A 20445-nucleotide genomic window follows, 5' to 3' on the forward strand; every position below is an offset into this window, starting at 1 on the left:
ATTCAATTACTTATTTGTTCTTCCAAGAAATGTGTGTCCAACAGAATGCCTGCAATGGGCACTCTCTCCTAACTATCCTAAAAAAATGTTCTGTCACTGCTGGTGACTGACTGGGCAGTGGTGTGCTCTAGTCTTTTACAGCCTGGCTGGGCAGACAGAGACAACATCAGTGATTGCACTGATGCTCCACAAGAAACTGGCTGGGAATCTTCTAAAAAGGTACAGAAGATGTTTTCCGAAAACTAAGCAGTTGGTACTAATAAAATACACAAATGAGTGAGTTCTCCCTACTAGCAGCTAGAAAAGCACATAGTTACTGGGAATTGTGCTCTTTGAGTTGAGAATATGCTATTTGGGCAGACATGGTCGCCCTTCTCTCCACTGGCACCCTGAGGCAAGGACACTCATGGGAGCTTGAATTGACTCCAAAGGAGCAAGCGCTCTCCTCGAGAAATCCTGAAAACTGTTTCCACAGAAAACTGTTCATTCCTACATGAACTACAGAGAAAATAGCCATGGCCTGGGCTGAGAAGTTGCTTTACTTTGGCAGGTCAAAAGGTGAGGAACCAAATAGTACCTCTGAACTTGGAGTCTGTTTTGATGAGTCATCACTCTTCACCTTCTTGTATTGAACCTTGGCAAAGGTATGCCTCTGTCGCTTCCGTTTTCTAGGTTTATCAAATATCTTGTTGGTGCCTACAAGAAAACATGTGTTACCAACTAGAAAAGTACACACATGTCCTTAAGATTTCCCATATACAAAAAAAAAAAAAAAAAAAAAACCAAAAAAAAAAAAAAAACGAAAGGGGCCGGGTAGGTGGCGCTGGAGGTAAGGTGTCTGCCTTGCAAGCGCTAGCCAAGGAAGGACCACGGTTCGATCCCCCGGCGTCCCATATGGTCCCCCCCAAGCCAGGGGCGATTTCTGAGCACATAGCCAGGAGTAACCCCTGAGCATCAAACGGGTGTGGCCCAAAAAAAAAAAAAAAAAAAAAAAAAAAAAACCAAAAAAAAAAAAAGATTTCCCATATACTACTGAAGGAATTAAAGAATTTTGGAAGTTAGGCTTAAAAAAATCACCTTGAGGATAAAAGTGATTGTGCAGCAGGTAAGACACTTGCCTTGCACATGACTGACCCCACCCTCCACATTGCCCCAAGTGCTGTGAGAAGTGATCCCTAAAAATAGAGCCCCAGGAGTAACTCCAAGTAATCCTCAAATCTAACAAAAAGATACACACAAACCAACTAACCAAGCAACCATAATGACAAAACACCCAACAATTCCCAATTTGAAAATCCACTTAATTCTTATGATTTGTAGGTGAGGGGGCCGAAGAGACAGCATGGAGGTAAGGCATTTGCCTTTCATGCAGAAGGTCATTGGTTCGAATCCCGGCATCCCATATGGTCCCTTGAGTCTGCCAAGAGTGATTTCTGAGCATAGAGCCAGGAGTAACCCCTGAGTGCTGCTGGGTGTGACGCAAAAAAACAAAACAAAACAAAACAAAACAAAACAAAACAAAACAAAAAAAGATTTGTAAGTGACAATGGAGAGACTAGATTTACTTATGACTTTAAAAAAAATTAGAGGGATTGGCGAGGTGGCGCTAGAGGTAAGGTGTCTGCCTTACAAGTGCTAGCCAAGGAAGGACTGCAGTTCCATCCCCGGTGTCCCATATAGTCCCTCCAAGCCAGGGGCAATTTCTGAGCACTTAGCCAGGAGTAACCCCTGAGCACCAAATGGGTGTGATCCTAAAAACCAAAAAAAAAAGAAAAAAGAAAAAAAAATTAGAGTCCCAGAGTAGGGTAGAGTCTAACAGCAATAGGGTGTGGGCAACCCATGACATCCCATAAGGTCCACCAAGCTTGCCAGGTGCAATTTCTGAACGCAGAACCAGGAATAACCCAAGTGCTACCTGGTGTGACCCAAAAACAAAAGCAAAAACATTACTCATGACTGCAACTAGTTGCAGAAATAGCTAGTTTCTCATACAGATTAAACAGATAACAGATTTATTTCTCTTTGTTTCACATAATAAAATATAATAAAAAATAAATAAAAATGGTAGCTCTATAGTTGGGGAGGAAATATATTATATTCTATCACTGATTCGATTTAGATTAGGCCCAGGAGAGAGTGCAGCAATTAAGGCATTTGCATTGTACACGGTTGACCCGAGTTCAATCCAGAGCATCCTATATAGTCCTGTGAGTACTAGCAGGAATGATTCCTAAGTGCAGTTAAGAGGTTGGTTCAAGGGGCCGGAGAGATAGCATGGAGGTAAGGCATTTTCCTTTCATGCAGGAGGTCATCGGTTCAAATCCCGGTGCCCCATATGGTCCCCTGTGCCTGCCAGGAGCAATTTCTGAGCCTGGAACCAGAAATAACCCCTGAGCACTGCCGGTGTGACCCAAAAACCACAAAAAAACAAAAAACAAACAAAAAAAAAAAAAAAAAAAAGAGGTTGGTTCAAATCCCAGTGTCCCATATGGTCCCCAGTGCCTGCCAGGAGCTATTTCTGAGCAGACAGCCAGGAGTAACCCACACCCCTGGGTGTGGCCCAAAAACCAAAAAAAAAAAAAAAAAAAAAAAAGAGTAACCCTGAACACTGCTAAGTGTGGACCTAAAACCCAAACCCACATCGACCCATGTTAAAAAATCTGTAATATGGGGACCGGAGAGATAGCACAGTAGATAGTACAGAAGATTATTCGAATCCAGCCATCTCATATGGTTCCCTGTGCCTGCTGGGAGCAATTTCTGAGCAGAGCCAGGAGTATCCCCTAAGCACCGCTGAGTGTGACCCAAAAACCAAAACAAACAAAAATCTGTAAATCTGTAATATGGGACCGGAGCAATAGCACAGTGACAGGGCGTTTGCCTTGCATATGGCAGACTCAGGACAATCCTGGGTTTGATTCCTGGCATCCCATATGGTTCCCCAAACCTGCAAGGAGCAATTTCTGATCGCAGAGCCAGGAATAACCCCTGAGCACCACCAGTTGTGGCAAAAGCAACCCCCCCCCACCAAAAAAAAAAAACCCTCTATAATATGCATGATTTTTAACAGGGTATAAAGATACCCAAGATTGGGGCCGGGAAGGTGGCGCTGGAGATAAGGTGTCTGCCTTGTAAGCGCTACCAAGGAACGGACCGCGGTTCGATCCCCCGGCGTCCCATATGGTCCCCCCAAGCCAGGGGCGATTTCTGAGCACATAGCCAGGAGTACCCCTGAGCGTCAAACGGGTGTGGCCAAAAAACCAAAAAAAAAAAAAAAAAAAAAAAAAAAAAAAAAAAAAGATACCCAAGATTTTGGGGTGGGGGTGGTTTGGGTCACACCTGGTAGCGCTCAGATTTTACTTCTGGCTCTATGCTCAGAAATCACTCCTGGCAGGCTCGGGGGATCATATGGGATGCTGGGATTCGAACCGCCGTCCATCTGCATGCAAGGCAAACGCCTAACCTCCAATGCTATCTCTCCGGCCCCAGCTTTTGCTTTCTAAGATTCACTGCTCCTGGCACCTCTGCTCTTGTAAAACAATTCACTGATGCCAGTGAGCTACAAACTGGCCCAAAAAGGTAAGAGGCATTGTGCTTGTGAAACGTAGGAAATAGTCAGGTAAAGATTGATGCTGCTTTTAGCAACATGTTGCTGGCTCAAGGCTATAAAATAGCTTTGAGAACCTTACGGGCCAAACTTCTCCCAAAGACCCCCATCCTGGTAGGTTAAGACATTCCCAAGGAGAAACAAACAGACCACTGGAATGTGAGCTGAGATAAGACTGGTGTCAGGGAGGGGTCAGGGGAATTGTAACTTTTCCTATTGAATGGTGTGAACTAAAATTTATGTAGACCTGTGGAATGTTGAACTATCACCTTTTGTAGTTTTGTGTAACTAACATAAAATGTAACAGAATGATCTGAAAAGTATAAAAACCTGCTCTCCCCTGTTCGAGACAGCTTTTTGTGCTTGGACCCAGCTCGCCTGAATAAAGCAACCTCCAAAAATTCATTGATTGACTCGCCTCAATTTTTAGTTCTAACATTACACACCAAAATTGTTTCTTTTTTTGGAGGGGTCACATCCTGTAACGCTCAGGGGCTACTCCTGGCTCTGCGCTCCGAAATCGCTCCCCTAGCAGGCACAGGGCACAATATGGGGTGCTAGGATTCGAACCACCATCTGTCCTGGATAGTCTGATTGCAAGGCAAACGCCCTACCACTGTGCTATCTCTCCGACCCCTATTTATTTCATTTTTTAAAAAATCTCCTAAGTACTCACCTACACCAAACTCTTTAGAATGAGAGGCAGTGCGTGATTCAGTGATGTCATTCTCCAAGCGACCACTTTCATAACACTGGAAGAAAATAAAACAGGACATGGCTTATAGAAGATCAAATAAACCTTTTTTTTTTTTTTTTGGTTTTTGGGCCACACCCGGTAACGCTCAGGGGTTACTCCTGGCTATGCGCTCAGAAGTCGCTCCTGGCTTGGGGGACCATATGGGACGCCGGGGGATCGAACCGCGGTACGTCTCCTAGGCTAGCGCAGGTAAGGCAGGCACCTTACCTCCAGCGCCACCGCCCGGCCCCCAAATAAACCTTTTATATAACATGCCACACACTAAATTGCTAATGGTTTCATATACAGAAGAGGCTGTTTGGAATCATTAAACAAACAGTATTATCAGCAAAGGAGAAAAATGGAAATAAAGGGGGAAAGGAGAGATTTATAAATTGTTACAAAAGAAAAGTGGAGATGTGGCCCAATGATAAAACACTTGCCCTGTGACCAGAACAGTTCAAGGTTTGAATCCATACATGGCTGGAGGCAATTCTCAAGCACTTAGCCTGAAATAGGTCACAGTACAGCTACGAGTGTACCAAAAACATAAAAAGGACACAAAGTTTGTTCTAACTGAAGGGAGAAGAAATGAAGAGAAGGGAGAAAGAAAATGTGTCCAGAGACTCACCTACTCAGTTCTATTCCATATTTTGTATTTAAAAGTCTACCCTTAAAAGGCCAGCACGACAGCTCAGCGGTAGGCCTTCGCCTTGCACACCGCCAACACAGGATGGACCCTGGTTGGATTCCCCTGCGACTGCCAGGAATAACCCCTGAGCCAGCTAGATGTGGCCAATAACACGAAAATAAAACAAATGGTTTTGTTTGTTTACTGTTTGGGCTTTTGGGATTTTGTTTTTAATTTTTCTTTGTGGGTCACACCTGGTGGTGCTCAGGGTTTATTCCTAGCTCAACACTCAGGGATCACACCTGTCAGGCTTGGGGACTACATGCCAAAGATCAAACCTGGGTCAACTGAGTAAAAGGAAAATGCCCTACATTCTTTACTATCAACCCACACCCCCTTAAACAGTTTTTATAACGATTTGACTTACAGATTTATCTGATTAATTTTTGAAATCTTTAAGTGTCAGTTTATGTTAAGCAGTTAAGGATTAATTTAAATTAGTCGTAATTTATGTTAAAGCAATAAGAATTCTAAAACTTTAGGCAAGTTCCATAGACTCACTCTCTATCCCTCCCTCCCTCCCTCCTTCCCTCTCTCTCTCCCTCGTTTTTTCGGGCCACACCTGTTTGATGCTCAGGGGTTACTCCTGGCTAAGCGCTCAGAAATTGCTCCTGGCTTGGGGGGACCATATGGGAAGCCTAAGCATCAAACCACAGACCTTCCTTGGCTAGCGCTTACCTCTAGCGCCACCTCGCCGGCCCCAACTCTTTTCTCAAATGAGATGTAAACCAAGCCATGAAAGATCATGGGTTCACTGGCCCACACAACACAAAGCTACGTGCCAAAGCCACTTTTGCTGCCTCCATTACCCAGAACGACTTTTTTTCCCAATGTCCCTGCTCATCACCCTTCTATGATTCTTTAGGATCAACACTATGACCAACCTTCTGGTACGCTGGTCTTTGGGCTGATATCACCAGGCCACTTTGGAGAGAGTACAGATGCCCTTTTGCAACATCATCCTTCTTCTAGAAAGCCTGGTAGCTAAGTACATGTCCCTAAAAGTTGCAGTATCATCAGTAAAAGTATTTTGAATTTCTGGGTAACTTCATTTATTTGATGCTCTCATACCCAATAGGAACAAAGCAATTCAACTGAATAGACAGGGAAAGAGAATAGCACAGTGCGTAGGGAGTTTGCCTTGTATGCGGCCCACCCACCTTCAATTCCCAGCAACCCATATGGTCTCTCGAGCTTTCTAGGAGCAAATTCTGAGCACAGAACCAGGAGTAACCACAGGGCACCAGCCAGTGTGGCCCCAAAAAAACCAAACCAAAATAAAAAATAAAAAACAATTCAATATAAAAAGCAATTTATTCCATACATGTTATATCCTTACTAATTTGAATTAATTTCATTCTACAATGGAATAAAATAGCTTTACCTAAAGAGTAATTTGTCCCATCATGATTATAAAACCAAAGTTAGGGTCCATATAAGGACATTAATAAGGATTACTCCTGGTGGTGCTTGGGGGATGATATTGGATGTTGAAGACTGAACCCAGACTGGCTATGTGCAATGCTAACACCCGACAGGCTGAGCTATAACGCCAGCATCAATAAGCTCTATTTTTTTTTTTTTTTTTTGGTGGTTTTTGAGTCACACCCGGCAGTGCTCAGGGGTTATTCCTGGCTCCAGGTTCAGAAATTGCTCCTGGCAGGCACGGGGGACCATATGGGACGCCTGGATTCGAATAGATGACCTCCTGCATGAAAACCAAACGCCTTACCTCCATGCTATCTCTCCGGCCCCAATAAGCTCTATTATTAAGGTACACATAATCACAACATGAGGTCAAAGTTTGATAAAATACAAGTGTGAATTTTCTGAATGCTTAAAATATACTTCCTCATGTTCCATATAAACTAGTTTTACAGAACTAAGTTAAAAGAAGGGGAAAATATTAAAGTGGAAGAGCCAACGACTAGTAGACAATTCCATAAAATAGCTTCTTTTGTTGTTGTTGTTGTTTCCCACCTGTGGCATTCAGGGTTTACTCCTGGCTCTGCCTTCAGAAATGACTCCTGGAAGGCTCAAGGGACCATATGGGACACTGGGAATCGCAACCTCGGTCTGTCACAGGTCATCCATGTGCAAGGCAAACGCCCTACCACTGTGCTAACGATCCAGTCCAGTTTTGTATAATACTAAGAAAAAATATGAATTAGAAAACTAATTCAGGGCCCAGAGAGATAGCACAGCGGTGTTTGCCTTGCAAGCAGCCGATCCAGGACCTAAGGTGGTTGGTTCGAATCCCGGTGTCCCATATGGTCCCCCCATGCCTGTCAGGAGCTATTTCTGAGCAGACAGCCAGGAGAAACCCCTGAGTGCCGCTGGGTGTGGCCCAAAAACCAAAATCCAAAAAAAAAAAAAAAAAAAAAGAAAAGAAAAGAAAAGAAAACTAATTCATAATTCACGACTTTGGCACTTAAGGAAAAAGCTCTGAAACAATTAGATGACTTCCAAACTCATCTTCACAAATAACATAGGGTTGGGGGTTGGATTCGAGAGAGTATACATCATGCCTTCCACATGTGAGGTCCTAATTCACATACTATATACCATAGCCCAGCACAACCATGTAAGGCACCTATTACCCATAGGGTAATAAAAAAATTCAAGTGACAAAACAGACTTCAGAGTGAGCAGTACCACAATTGTTAGATAGAGGCTGCTTGGGGTAGACGTTAACATGGACCTCTAAAACAAAGCAGAAGTCATTCTTCTCATGATATTGGTTCTCATCATCAGGAATGATCTTTTTATTCTTGTTCCAATGACAAATCTAATGCCCATCTCTTTATCAAAGAAACTAAAATGACCACTATTATATCTAATGTCTAATAGCAAACCAAAGATTTCAGAGGGAGAAATAGTGATAAATAGTACACACATTCTGAAGAGAAAAACTGATTCAGTTCAAAACACTAAATGGCCACATTGTATTAATATCCACAAACTTGAATGAGAGCTAATTTAAATAGACAGAGAACTAGTTCAATGAACTGAAGCAATATAATACAAGTTATATGCAGGGGCCCTGGGTTCAATCCCTGACACAAGCAAAAAAAAAAAAAAAAAGAGAGAGAGAGACCTTGAGTACGGCTGGGTCTTGTTGGGAGAAAGAAGAAGGAAAGGAAAGGAAAGGAAAGGAAAGGAAGGGAGGGAGGGAGGGAGGGAGGGAGGAGGGAGGGAGGGAGGGAGGGAGGGAGGGAGAAAGGAGGAAGGAAAGGAAAGGAAAAAGGAAAGGAAAGGAAAAGGAAAGGAAAGGAAAGGAAAGGAAAGGAAAAGGAAAGGAAAGGAAAGGAAAGGAAGGAAAAAGGAAAGGAAAGGAAAAAAGGAAAGGAAAGGAAAGGAAAGGAAAGGAAAGGAAAGGAAAGGAAAGGAAAGGAAGGAAAGAAGAAAAGGAAAGGAAAAGGAAAGGAAAAAGGAAAGGAAAGGAAAGGAAAGGAAAGGAAGGAAAGGAAGGAAAGGAAAGGAAGAAAGGAAGGAAAGGAAAGGAAGAAAGAAGGAAAGAAAGAAAAGGAAAGGAAAAAAAAGGAAAGAAGAAAAAAGGAAGAAAGAAAGAAAAGGAAAGGAAAAAGAAAGAAGAAAGAAAGAAAGAAAGAAAGAAAAGAAAAGGAAGAAAAAGAAGAAAAGAAAGAAAGAAAGAAGAAAGAAAAGAAAGAAAGAAAGAAAGAAAGAAAGAAAGAAAGAAAGAAAGAAAGAAAGAAAGAAAGAAAGAAAGAAAGAAAGAAAGAAAGAGGCAACACAAAACGACAAGAGGGCTATTAAGCCAATAGCTCAATAGGCTGGTGTGCGTTCTTTGTGTACAAAAGGTCCACATTTGAGTCCCAGTCCAAATAAATGATTGTTTGATCCAAGGAAACATAATTTTTATGTCCATGGGGGTTTGAAAGAATTACATGAAAACCAAGAGTATTAAGTAGAAGAAACAAATAAAAATAGTGGAAAAGCTCAAGGAGTATCTCAGAGATGCAATCAAACATTTAAAATAGGGGAAGATAAAAAATAAATCAAAATTTCATTTTTAAAATGATAGGGGGCCAGAAAGATAGCATGGAAGTAGAGAGTTTGCCTTGCATGCAAAAGGACAGTGGTCGAATCCCAACATCCCATATGGTCCCCTGAGCCTGCCAGGAGCAATATTTGAGCATAGAGCCAGGAGTATCTCGAGTGCTGCCGGGTGTGACCCAAAAAATAAACAAACGAATGAGTGAATGAATAAAATGATAGCAGTGATAGCACAGCAGTAAGGCAAAGTTTGCCTGCAAGCACCTGACCAGGACGAACCTCACTTCAATCCCTGGCATCTCATATGGTCCTGAGCCAGCTAGGATTGATTTCTGAGCACATAGCCAGGAGTAACCCCCTGAGCGTCACTGGGAACCAAAAAGAAACCAAATAAATAAATAATTAAAAACATAATCAAATAGAATGGGGGAAGAGGGCCATAGAGCACAACAGGCTAGAGTACATACACTGGCTGAGGTTTTAAAACCCAAAATTGTATAATCCTCCAACCCACTGAGCTGCAGGAGCTTTTTTTTGTTTTTTTGGGCCACACCCAGCGGCGCTCAGGGGTTACTCCTGGCTGTCTGCTCAGAAATAGCTCCTGGCAGGCATGGGGGACTACATGGGACACCAGGATTCGAACCAACCACCTTTGGTCCTGGATCGGCTGCTTGCAAGGCAAACGCTGCTGTGCTATCTCTCCTGCTGTGCTATCTCTCCGGGCCCTGCTGCAGGAGCTTTAATCACTGTGTGGTGTCATCAAAAAGAGCAAAATTAACCCCCCCCCAAAAAAAAAAGCTTTGTTTATAAAACAAAATCATTTCTATCTCCTTAGAAAAAAACATTAATACACAAATGTGACAACCCTCGTTTTACTATAAAACATTTCACACAGCAAGGTTAAGCAAATAAACAGTAGCATCGTTAACAACCCAATCTTCAAAGTATTGAGAATCCATGTCAATCCTTCAAATCACTTATGTGTCAATTATATTTCACTGACTAGGGGAACAGAGAACTCAAACAATCTACCACCTCACCCCAGCAATTAGTCTAGCAACATCATCTTTGATGCACCTAGCACTAAATTCCTCACCTGACTGCAAATGCCAGGGAGTTAGACATGCAAATACATTCAAGGTACTGTGAGTTAATCTAGCCTTCTCAGTTACTGCCTCTAACTAACCTGCTAACAATAAGTGGCTACTAATGTCAGGAGGAAAAGCAGAACAAAAGAACACGATCACAAGATCACAACCCTGTATTTAGAACCAATAGAACAACTGTAAGTTAGAGACCACTAAAAGTGTTGCTAAGAAGTAAGCGAGGGGAAGAGTTTGCTTTGAACACAGTTAATCTGGGTTCTGTCCTTGCCATTTCATAAAGTCCCCTGAGCCCTCTTGGGAATAAGCATAGAAGCCAAGAGTAAGCCAGAAAAAAAAGGAGAAAAATAAAGCCCCAAATCCACCATGGTGATTTACTTGGAATCGATAGTAATATATTATATGTTCTTTATGAAAGAAGACTATTTAAGGGCCAGAGAAAGAGCTCGTTTCATGCAGGATCCCTGCTTTGATCTCCAACAAAAGGTCTCTTGAGCTCCAAAACAAAGTATTTACCAGGAAGCTATGTATGTAATCAAAACTAGAAATTAAAAAAAAGGAGAAAAAAATTTAAACAGGAAATAAGAACATTCCACAATTACATTTTTAAATTTTACTCCTCACATGAGAAAGAAAATGTTTTCTGGGAAATACATTTCTACTAATAGTTTTCAATATCAAAGTTATATCAGCTATTACTCATTATAAATTAAAGTCTTTTCTATATCTTTACTAACGTGATGATATTGGGATTCAAAGCAGGGGTACAGCCATTGAGGCCCCAAGCAAGGCAAGTGCTTAACTCCCGCACCTCCTCCCTGCCCATAACCCTACCAGTAATGAAATGAACTACCTTGACTGACGAAAATCAGGTTTATAAACTCAACATATTTCTTTCTGCCTAAAGCACAGAGGTCTTTCCTACCTTTCTGATATTTTTAGTAAGACAGCATATAGTAGTACTATGAGAACTATATGGTACCAGAAAGTGAACCTAGGAGTTTGAGCCTAAGCCCAAAATGGCGAACCAATGGCACATGTGCCAGTGGTGGCACGAGAAGGCCTTGAAGCTGGCAAGCAGGAACATCTGAACTTAAGATACGCAGCACGTGCCGCATAGTTTTTAGATACTAAAATCTTGTCATTAAGGTTTAATTGACGTGCTGGCACTTTTGAGCAAATTCTTTGGTTTTGTGCAGCAGTATGGGCATTCGGGCTCAAAAAGGTTAGCCATCACAGGCTGAGCCATGTCTGTGATCAGTACTGCAGTATTGTTCTAAGGAGCAGCAGGGTTTTGTATGGTTTGGTTTAGGGTTTTTGGTAAGGTTTATTCTAGATTTTACTTTCCTAAATGGCTAAGAGTAGACTGATAAATTGCACAAACAGATTTGCAGTAAAATGTTTAGAAATCACGGGGCTAGAGATAGCACAGTGGTAGGGCATTTTGCCTTGCACGCAGTCAATCCAGGAGGAGCGGTATTTTGAATCCCGGCATTCCATAAGGTTGCCCAGACTGCCAGGAGCAATTTCTAAGCACAGAGCCAGGAGTGATTCCTGAGCATCATTGGTTGTGGCCCAAAACACTAACAAACAAAAAAGTTTAGAAATCACAAAATAAAAACAACAAAAAAAGGAAGGAGGAAGGAGAAGGAGAAGAAGGAGGAGGAAGAGAAGAAGGAAGAAGAAGGAGGAGGAAGAGGAAGAAGAAGAGGGAGGAGGAGGAAGAAGAAGAAGGAGGAGGAGGAGGAGGAGGAGGAGGAGGAAGGAAGAAGGAGGAGGAGGAGGAGGGGAGGAGAGGAGAGGAGAGAAAAAAGAAAAGAAAAGAAAAGAAAAGAAAAGAAAAGAAAAGAAAAGAAAAGAAAAGAAAAGAAAAGAAAAGAAAAGAAAAGAAAATTGGAGGCTGAGAGCTAGCATGGAGGTAAGGCGTTTGCCTTTCATGCAGAAGGTCATTGGTTCAAATCCCAGCATCCCATAGGGACCCCTGAGCCTGGCAGGAGCTATTTCTGAGCGTGGAGCCAGGAGTAACCTGAGTGCTGCCGGGTGTGAAACAAAAAAAAAAATCACAACAAACACAAACCTGACACAATCGTAAATTTTTCATCTTTGGGACCAGAAAAATAGTATAGTAGGAAGGGTGCTTGTCTTGTTTGTGATTGACCCAGATTCAATCTCCAGCATCCCTTATAGTCCCCTGAGTCCAACAGAAGTTATTTTTAAGTGCAGAGCCAGGAGAAGCCCCTAATCACCACTGGGTATGGCCCCAAAACCAAAATGAGTAATATTTCAGAAAATAAATTTCGGGGGGGTGAAAAAAAAAAAGAAAAGAAAATAAATTTCAATCTAAACTTTTATTGAAAAGTAAAATATAGTATCTCCTTCTTGTACTGGGCTCAAAACAAGACTCTCACACATGCAGGGCATATGTTCACCATCAAGCTATATTCCCAGCCTCTAATGTAAGGTCTGCCAAACTGTACAAAGATATCTGCCATTTCTATCTTTTCAAGGATCAATCACAGTAGTATTACTAAAGAACTAATCTTCAAATTTTAACTATGAAACTGACTGAATTAACATACCTTTTTAGAAAGTCCAAGATCACCTTTCTTGGGCATAAATCCAGGGTCTAAGTCATTGGACTCAAGAAGTTTCTTAGTTGGTTTTCTTTGACGCTTACTTTCATAATTTCCTGAAATGCATATAGTTTTCATTAATGATTTTTACAATAAAATTAGCTTAAAATATCTATGAATAAGCCATCCTACTTTTGACATTTTCATTATCTTGTGGGTAGTAACACAGTAAGCATTTGTTTATTCTAAAACATTTGTTGAAGAAACCATTTCTATAACAGACATAAAGGTAAAGTGGTTTTTTGTCAGTATACACACAGTAATCCAAGAGCCACAAGATATGACCCAAAAACTGGAAAGAAACGAAAAGAAATTACTCTTGGCAGACTCAGGAACCATATGGTATGTCAGAGATCAAACCCTGGTCAACCACAAGCAAAAAAAAAAAAAAATTCTACCCACAGTACTATCACTCTGGCCCCAAAATTTCTGTTCTGCTCCTAAATAAAAGGTACCCTGGCTTTGCAGAAGTATACTTAAGTATTTGAGTGAAGGGGGGGGGGGGGAAATAAACCATGTACGCATCTCATGTAAGAAATTGGCACATATGGGCCAGAGAGATAGCACAGCGGTGGGGCATTTGCCTTGCATGCAGACTACCCAGGAGGAACCCAGTTTGAATCCAGGCATCCCATATGATCTTCCAACCTGCCAAAGCAATTTCTGAATGCAGAGCCAATCAACCAACCTACCAATCAGTCAGTGAGAGAGGAGAGAGGAGAGAGGGAGGGAAAGAGAGACAGTGAGGGAGGGAGGAAGAGGGAGGAAGAGAGAGGAAGAGGGAGGGAGAGGGAGGGAGGGAGAGGGAGAGGGAGGGAGGGAGGGAGGGAGGGAGGGAGGGAGGGAGGGAGGGAGAGAGAGAGAGAGAGAGAGAGAGAGAGAGAGAGAGAGAGAGAGAGAGAGAGAGAGAGAGAGAGAGAGAGAGAGAGAAATTGGCACATATTAATGAAAGAGTAACTTCCTTTCCTTTACTGGTCTTTTAAAAGATGTTTCTTGATAAGCCTAATTGGGGGATTGTTTCCTAAAGGAAAAACAAAAAAAAAATCTCTTCTTGGGACTATAAGTAAGTTTTCCTGGGCTATCTGTAACAGTTCGTAATCAAGAGAGAGATAGAGTAAGAGCTGTGGATTCTAATTAGATGAATTAGAGATAAAACAATGAATTGTGGGTTTGTTTCCAAGTGCCCATTGTATGGACAGGTCAATGGCATCACTTTAACATGCCAACCTCCTCAGGGAAGAGCCAAGTCCAAAGTAAAGACAAGACTGGAATGGGGCTGGAGAGATGGCACAGCAGTAGGGCATTTGTCTTGCAGACAGATGACCCTGGGTTTGATTTCTGGCATCCCATATGGTTCCCTAAGCCTGCCAGGAATGATTTCTCAGCACAGAGCCAAGAGTTGGAGCCAGAGTCTGGAGCACTGTTGGTGTGGCCCCAAAACAAAACAAAACAAAAAAATTAACAGGGGCCGGAGAGATAGCACAGCGGTTTATGCCTTGCAAACAGCCGATCCAGGACCTAAGGTGGTTGGTTTGAAGCCGGCGTCCCATAGGGTCCCCCGTGCCTGCCAGGAGCTGTTTCTTTTTTTTTTTTTGGTTTTTGGGCCACACCCTGTGACACTCAGGGGTTACTGCTGGCTATGCGCTCAGAAGTTGCTCCTGGCTTCTTGGGGGACCATACGGGACGCCGGGGGATCGAACCGCGGTCCATCCTAGGCTAGGCAAGGCAGGCTCCTTACCTCCAGCGCCACCGCCCGGCCCCCCAGGAGCTGTTTCTGAGCAGATAGCCAGGAGTAACCCCTGAACGCCACTGGATGTGGCCCAAAAACCGGAAGAAAAAAAAAAAAATCTTAACAGTCCAGGACACATAAGATTAGGTAGAGCCAGGAGTAGGAACAATAGCAGAGTAGTAAGGTGTTTGCCTTGCACACAAGTGACCCAGGGCAGACCTCAGTTCGGTCTCCAGGCATCCAATATGGTCCCCAATCAAGGAGCAATTTCTGAACACTTAGCCAGAAGTAACCAGAGTGTCACTGGGTGTGGCCCAAAGACAGGAGGGAAAAAAATGAGAGAGATTAGGTGGAGCCAAGCTATGAAGCACCCTGAGAGCACAGTACCACTCCTAAAGCTCTCTCAGTTGGTCTGGATAGAGACCAGCAAAGCAGTGTTAATTTCTGGATAATATCACACCACTTATTAGTAGAAACTAACTAGTGAGCCAAAGCAGGTGGGTTTAATTTTTCAGGAATGTAAAAATGTATAGATTTTGTTTTTTCGAGTTTCACTCCTGATTTTCCAAAAATACATTATACATTCTCCTACATCTATTGAGTCAAGTATACCCTGAACATTTCAGCATCTTACCTGGTGTTTTAACTAGCAATTCCTCAGATTCACGGGCAGGCCGTGCTGAGATTTCCGGAGTCACAGGAACAGACAAGGTCAACTGTGGCAACTCAGCATGTCCACTTCCAAGGTCTGACTGAGTCAAGGGCCCTTCCAAAAACGGAGCCTCCCTTTCAAGAACTGGAGGTTCTTCTTTGGTTGAAATCAAAGAATTTTCATCCACCTGCTTGTTCTGAGCACTGGATCGACATCGGGATAAAAGGCTCTCTTCTTCACAGCGGGAACTTGCCTAAGAGTAAATAAAAATCAAAAGCCATAGAATAAAAAGTCGTTGCAGACTGAGTACCAAAGTCAACTGCACTCAGAAGACAAAGAAATTCTAACACATGCATGAAGTAGATATATATTACACTAAAAAAATATGCCAGGCTAAAAGAGAAAAATACTGTATGACTCCACTTGCATGAAGCACTTAAGTAATCATTAGACAGACAGAAAACAGTGTGAGGGGCCAGAGAGATAGCACAGTGGTAAGGCGTTTGCCTTGCACAGTTGATTCAAACAGACGGTGGTTCTGTTCCCAGCATCCCATTTGGTCCTCCATGCCTGCCATGATCAAAAGCTGTTACTCCTAATTCTGTGTTCAGAAGTCACTCCTGGCAGTGCTTTAAGAGACCATATGGAATGCCAGGGATCAAACCCAGGTCAGCTGTGTGTAAGGTAAAAACACACTATCACTCTAGCCCCAAGGAAATGACATATTTTTAAATCAGGTACAAGTTTTCAATTTGGGAACATAAAAGAGATCCAGAGATAATAATAGTGACAATAGCACTCCATATACATGTCTTCACAACCAGAGGGTCATTTTCAAATTTCTAAAATGATAAATGTTAAATATTAAATATATCTAACTATACATGTCAATTTATTTTTGGGGGGTTTTGGTTTTGGGGTCACACCAAAAGCGCTCAGTGGTTCCTCCTGGCTCTATGCTCAGAAATCGCCCCTGGCAGGCACAGGGAACCATACGGGATGCCGGGATTTGAACCACTGTCCTTCTGAATGAAAGGCAAATGCCTTACCTCCATGCTATGTCTCCTGCCCCATAAATATCAAATATATAATTCTAAAATGATAAATGTTAAATATAGTGATAAATGTTCTAAAATAGGGGTCGGAGTGGTGGCACGGAGCAGTAAGGCAGTAAGCAGTAAGTTTGCTGACACAAACCGGACCCGGTGTCCCATATGACCCCTTAAGTCAGGAGCAATTTCTGAGCACATAGCTGGGAGTAACTCCAGAGCATCACCAGGTGTAGCCCAAACAAGCCCAAAAAAAAAGGTTCTCAAATAACTAAGACATAGAATAGTAGGTAAGATACTTGTCTTGCTTGTGGCAAACCCTAGTTCTATCCTACGCATCCCATATGGTCCCTCAAAAGTACCAGGAGTAAGAATCCTGAGTGGAGCACAGGAATAACCCCAGATCATCACTGGATGTGGTTCAAAAACCAAAATGAGTTAATTAATTAATTAATTAAATAAATGATAAATTAGGATATGTTTGTTTTTTTTTTGTTTTGTTTTTTTGTTTTTGGTTTTTGGGCCACACCCGGCGATGCTCAGGGGTTACTCCTGGCTGTCTGCTCAGAAATAGCTCCTGGCAGGCACGGGGGACCATATGGGACACCAGGATTCGAACCAACCACCTTTGGTCCTGGATCGGCTGCTTGCAAGGCAAACGCCGCTGTGCTATCTCTCCGAGCCCGGATATGTTTATTTTGCTAAAATTTTCATATAGTGAATGACAGAAGATGAATGTCACTATGAGGAATCCTCTGGAGGGCAGTATGGTGCCAGAACACTGAATGTATGAAACCCTATCTATCATTTGGTGTTGTAAATCAAAGTACCTGAAATAATAACAATGACGATCATAAAATAATAAAACAATAATAATTCTATATTAAATGTCATTAAGGGCCGGAGAGATAGCATGGAGGTAAGGTGTTTGCCTTTCATGCAGAAGGTCAGAAGTTCAAATCCTGGCATCCCATATGGTCCCCTGAGCTTGCCAGGACTGATTTCTGAGCATAGAGCCAGAAGTAACCCCTGAGCACTGCCGGGTGTGACCCAAAAAAACACCCAAAAAACAAAAAATAATAATAAATGGCATTAAATGTGGGTATCTCCTCCCCCACTTTATTTATCCCACCTGAATAATCAGAATTGCCCACACCTGGAGTGGGCGGGTAGAGGAGTCTGCATGAGGGGAGAGAGGGATAAGGAGAGTTAGAGAGAGAGAGAGAGGTGTATGAGAGGCATCCCATACATCCATCAGAGGTGGAGTAGCAGATTCAGCATTAGCAACTGAGCATCATCAAAGAAGTAGCAGCAGGAGCATCACCAAAGGAAGTTCGTTGGTCACCCTGGAAGCCAGTTAGGGAGCCTGGAAAAAGCAGCTGACAGGGAGACAGAGGCCAAGAGAGCCCAGTAGGAGTAGAGAAGTAGTTGCTAGGAAAAGGCTTAGTATAAAGGCCATGTGAGGAGGTGTGCATGGCAGAAGGGACTGTGAAATAAAACTGGCTCGCTCCTGGAACTTCATCAGACTGCTTTGTCAATCTCTCCGCCTTCACCCTGCAACATTCAGACCTGCCAGACCATAGGGGCTGTGGGAGCCGGGCCGAGCTGAGAAAAGCCTCACCATCCCCACACCAACACTCGGATTAATTAATTTATATTAATTAATGGTGCTCGAACTTGGACTGACTTGAACCCTGGACCCAAGAAGAAGACCTCAGTGATGGTAAGTACTAATTGTGACTTGACCCTTTGGACTGAATTTGTTCTGCCTTTCACTGGAACACTGGTGAACATGGCTCCTTTTGTGAATTGTTTCATATTGCTCTGGTCTATCTACCTGCATTTCCTATTCTGGATTGTACATGCGAGGCTCCCTAGAGATTCTCCTGCACACATTTCACAAGAGGGGAAGAGTGCCTTTTCCGTGGTGATGAGTTCTTGATCTAAAGGCCTTCCCAGAACTAATAATTTATCGTTTATTACTGGCACTAAACCAAAGAGACCCCCCATCTCCGAAGAATAAGCCAGCTACCGTCTCTGCAGACTCAGAGTCCGAAAAAGACTCAACCAAAGATACCCCAGTGCCCCAAGCACTGAATCAGGTAGACAAGCCAGTGCTGGCAACCCAAGTCCTGGGCACTGTCAAATGGTTCAGTGTCCGGAAAATGGTTATGGATTTATCAACAGAAATGACACCAAAGATGTCTTTGTTCACTGGACAGCTATTAAGAGAAACAATCCCAGGAAGTTTGATGTTGTGAAAGAAGAAAGGGACCAAAAGCAGGTTATAACTGGACCTGGTGGAATGCCAGTGAAAGGTAGCAGATATGCCCCCAATCGGCATAGGTTCTGTCAATTCATCCTCCAGCCTCACTCAGCTAGCCCACCACTATGGCAGAGTCCCCTCAAGTGAGACAGATGCAGGCAGTGAAGGGGAAAGAGTGAAGACTCTGGGCAGCATCCAAAACGCAACTGTCTACCATTTTTCCTCTAAGAGAGGCACCTTTTGAGAGGACCTTGAACCCTTAACTTGCAGCAGCTTATCAAAGAGACCCCAGCAGCCTAACACAGAAGGTGAAGATGGAGCAGATGAAGGATCCAAGACCAGCTGAAAACAAAGACGAAGCTTCTTTTAGAAGTTCCTGCACCTGGGTTACCTCCAAAAATCAACTTTTTTTTAGGCTAATCTTTTGACTATTTGCATCGGTCAGTGTCTTACCATTTAAATTGTGTTTTATCTCTATGTATCATATTGTTTTGTTTTATGCCTTACTGCAAACAGAAAATTTAGTATCTAATTTTAATATTTGTTTGCACAATTCTGGAAAATGCATTTTAGAGTTTTGAAAGTTCTTAGCTATCCTGGTTCATGTTTCCCAATTGCTATGTTATCTTCTGTATCTTTTTTGTTTTGTTTTGTTTTGTTTTGTTTTTGGGCCACACCCAGCAGTTCTCAGGGGTCACTCCTGGCTGTGTGCTCAGAAATAGCTCCTGGAAGGCACGGGGGACCATATGGGACACCGGGATTCGGACCAACCACCTTAGGTCCTGGATCAGCTGCTTGCAAGGCAAACGCCGCTGTGCTATCTCTCCAGGTATCTTGTGTATCTTACATAATAATTTATACATATATCTCTGTTGTATCCCTGTTATACACTTATCAATAATGCTTCTGTAATAGAACAAAAAAGGTAGAGAATGTGGGTATCCCTTCCCCCAACTTATTTATCCCACCTGAATAATCAGAACTGCCCACACCTGGAATGGTGAGTAGAGGAGTCTGCATGAGGGAAGAGAGGGGCTAAGAGTCAGAGAAGTGTAGGAGAGGCATCATGAGAGATCGGGCATCAGATTCAGCACTAGCAATTGAGCATCATCAAAGAAGCAGCAGCAGTAGCAACACCAAAGGGAGTTAGTTGGTCAGCCTGGAAGCCAGTTAGGAAACCTGGAAAAAGCAGCTGAAAGGGAGGCAGAGGCCGAGAGAGCCAGAGGGAGTAGTGGAGTAGCTACTAGGAAAAGGCTTAGAGGCCACGTGAGGAGGTGTACATGGTGGTAGGGACTGTGAAATAAAGCTGGCTGATTCCTGACACTTCTTCTGACTGCTATGTGAATCTCTCCGTCTTCACCCTGCAACCTTCAGACTTGCCAGACCATAGGGGCTGTGGGAGCTGAGTTGAGCCCAGAAAGGCCTCACCATTAAAGAAGCTGGAAAACATGCTTAGTGGGCAAAGGCACATGCTTGCCACATGTGGAGACCTACATTCACACTCTGGCAACACAACCTCCTGAGCCCTGCAGAGTGTAGCCCTGAAGACCCTCAACACGGTAAAATTGCATCTATGGTCCCAGGCATCTCAGGGACCAAGCAGCTCCACTTCCTCAGGCCCTAACATTGAATTGCCAACCTGGTTGGTCAAATACCACTGAAAGTGATCCCCAGAGCCCACCCCCAGAGACTTGATTGAAAGCCCCCAGCACAAAAATTGCAAAATAGAGACCGAAGCAATAGTACAGTGAAGAGAGCTCCTGTGGGGCCTTAGAGATAGCACAGCGACATTTGCCTTACAAGCAGCCAATCTAAGGACCTAAGGTGGTTGGTTCGAATCCCGGTGTCCCATATGGTCCCTCGTGCCTGCCAGGAGCTATTTCTGAGCTGACAGCCAGGAGTAACCCCGACACCACCGGGTGTGCCCCCCCCCCCCAATAAAAAGAGAGCTCCTTCTTTGCA

General features: G+C 43.1%; 1 protein-coding gene across 5 annotated transcripts in view; it reads right to left on the minus strand.

The window, feature by feature from the left end:
* Positions 1–20445, minus strand: part of NSD1 (nuclear receptor binding SET domain protein 1) — a 127057-nt gene that overhangs the window by 36421 nt on the left and 70191 nt on the right. For all 5 annotated transcript variants that reach the window (XM_049775685.1, XM_049775683.1, XM_049775684.1 and 2 more), the window contains 4 exons: positions 15151–15421; positions 12734–12843; positions 4284–4359; positions 578–696 (listed from right to left, as the gene is read on the minus strand). In XM_049775685.1, coding sequence (XP_049631642.1) covers positions 578–696; positions 4284–4359; positions 12734–12843; positions 15151–15421 — 576 coding nt within the window. The remainder of the gene's footprint in view (positions 1–577; positions 697–4283; positions 4360–12733; positions 12844–15150; positions 15422–20445) is intronic.

The sequence above is a fragment of the Suncus etruscus genome, chromosome 6 (genome assembly GCF_024139225.1).
Source record: "Suncus etruscus isolate mSunEtr1 chromosome 6, mSunEtr1.pri.cur, whole genome shotgun sequence".
Taxonomy (NCBI): Eukaryota; Metazoa; Chordata; class Mammalia; order Eulipotyphla; family Soricidae; genus Suncus; species Suncus etruscus.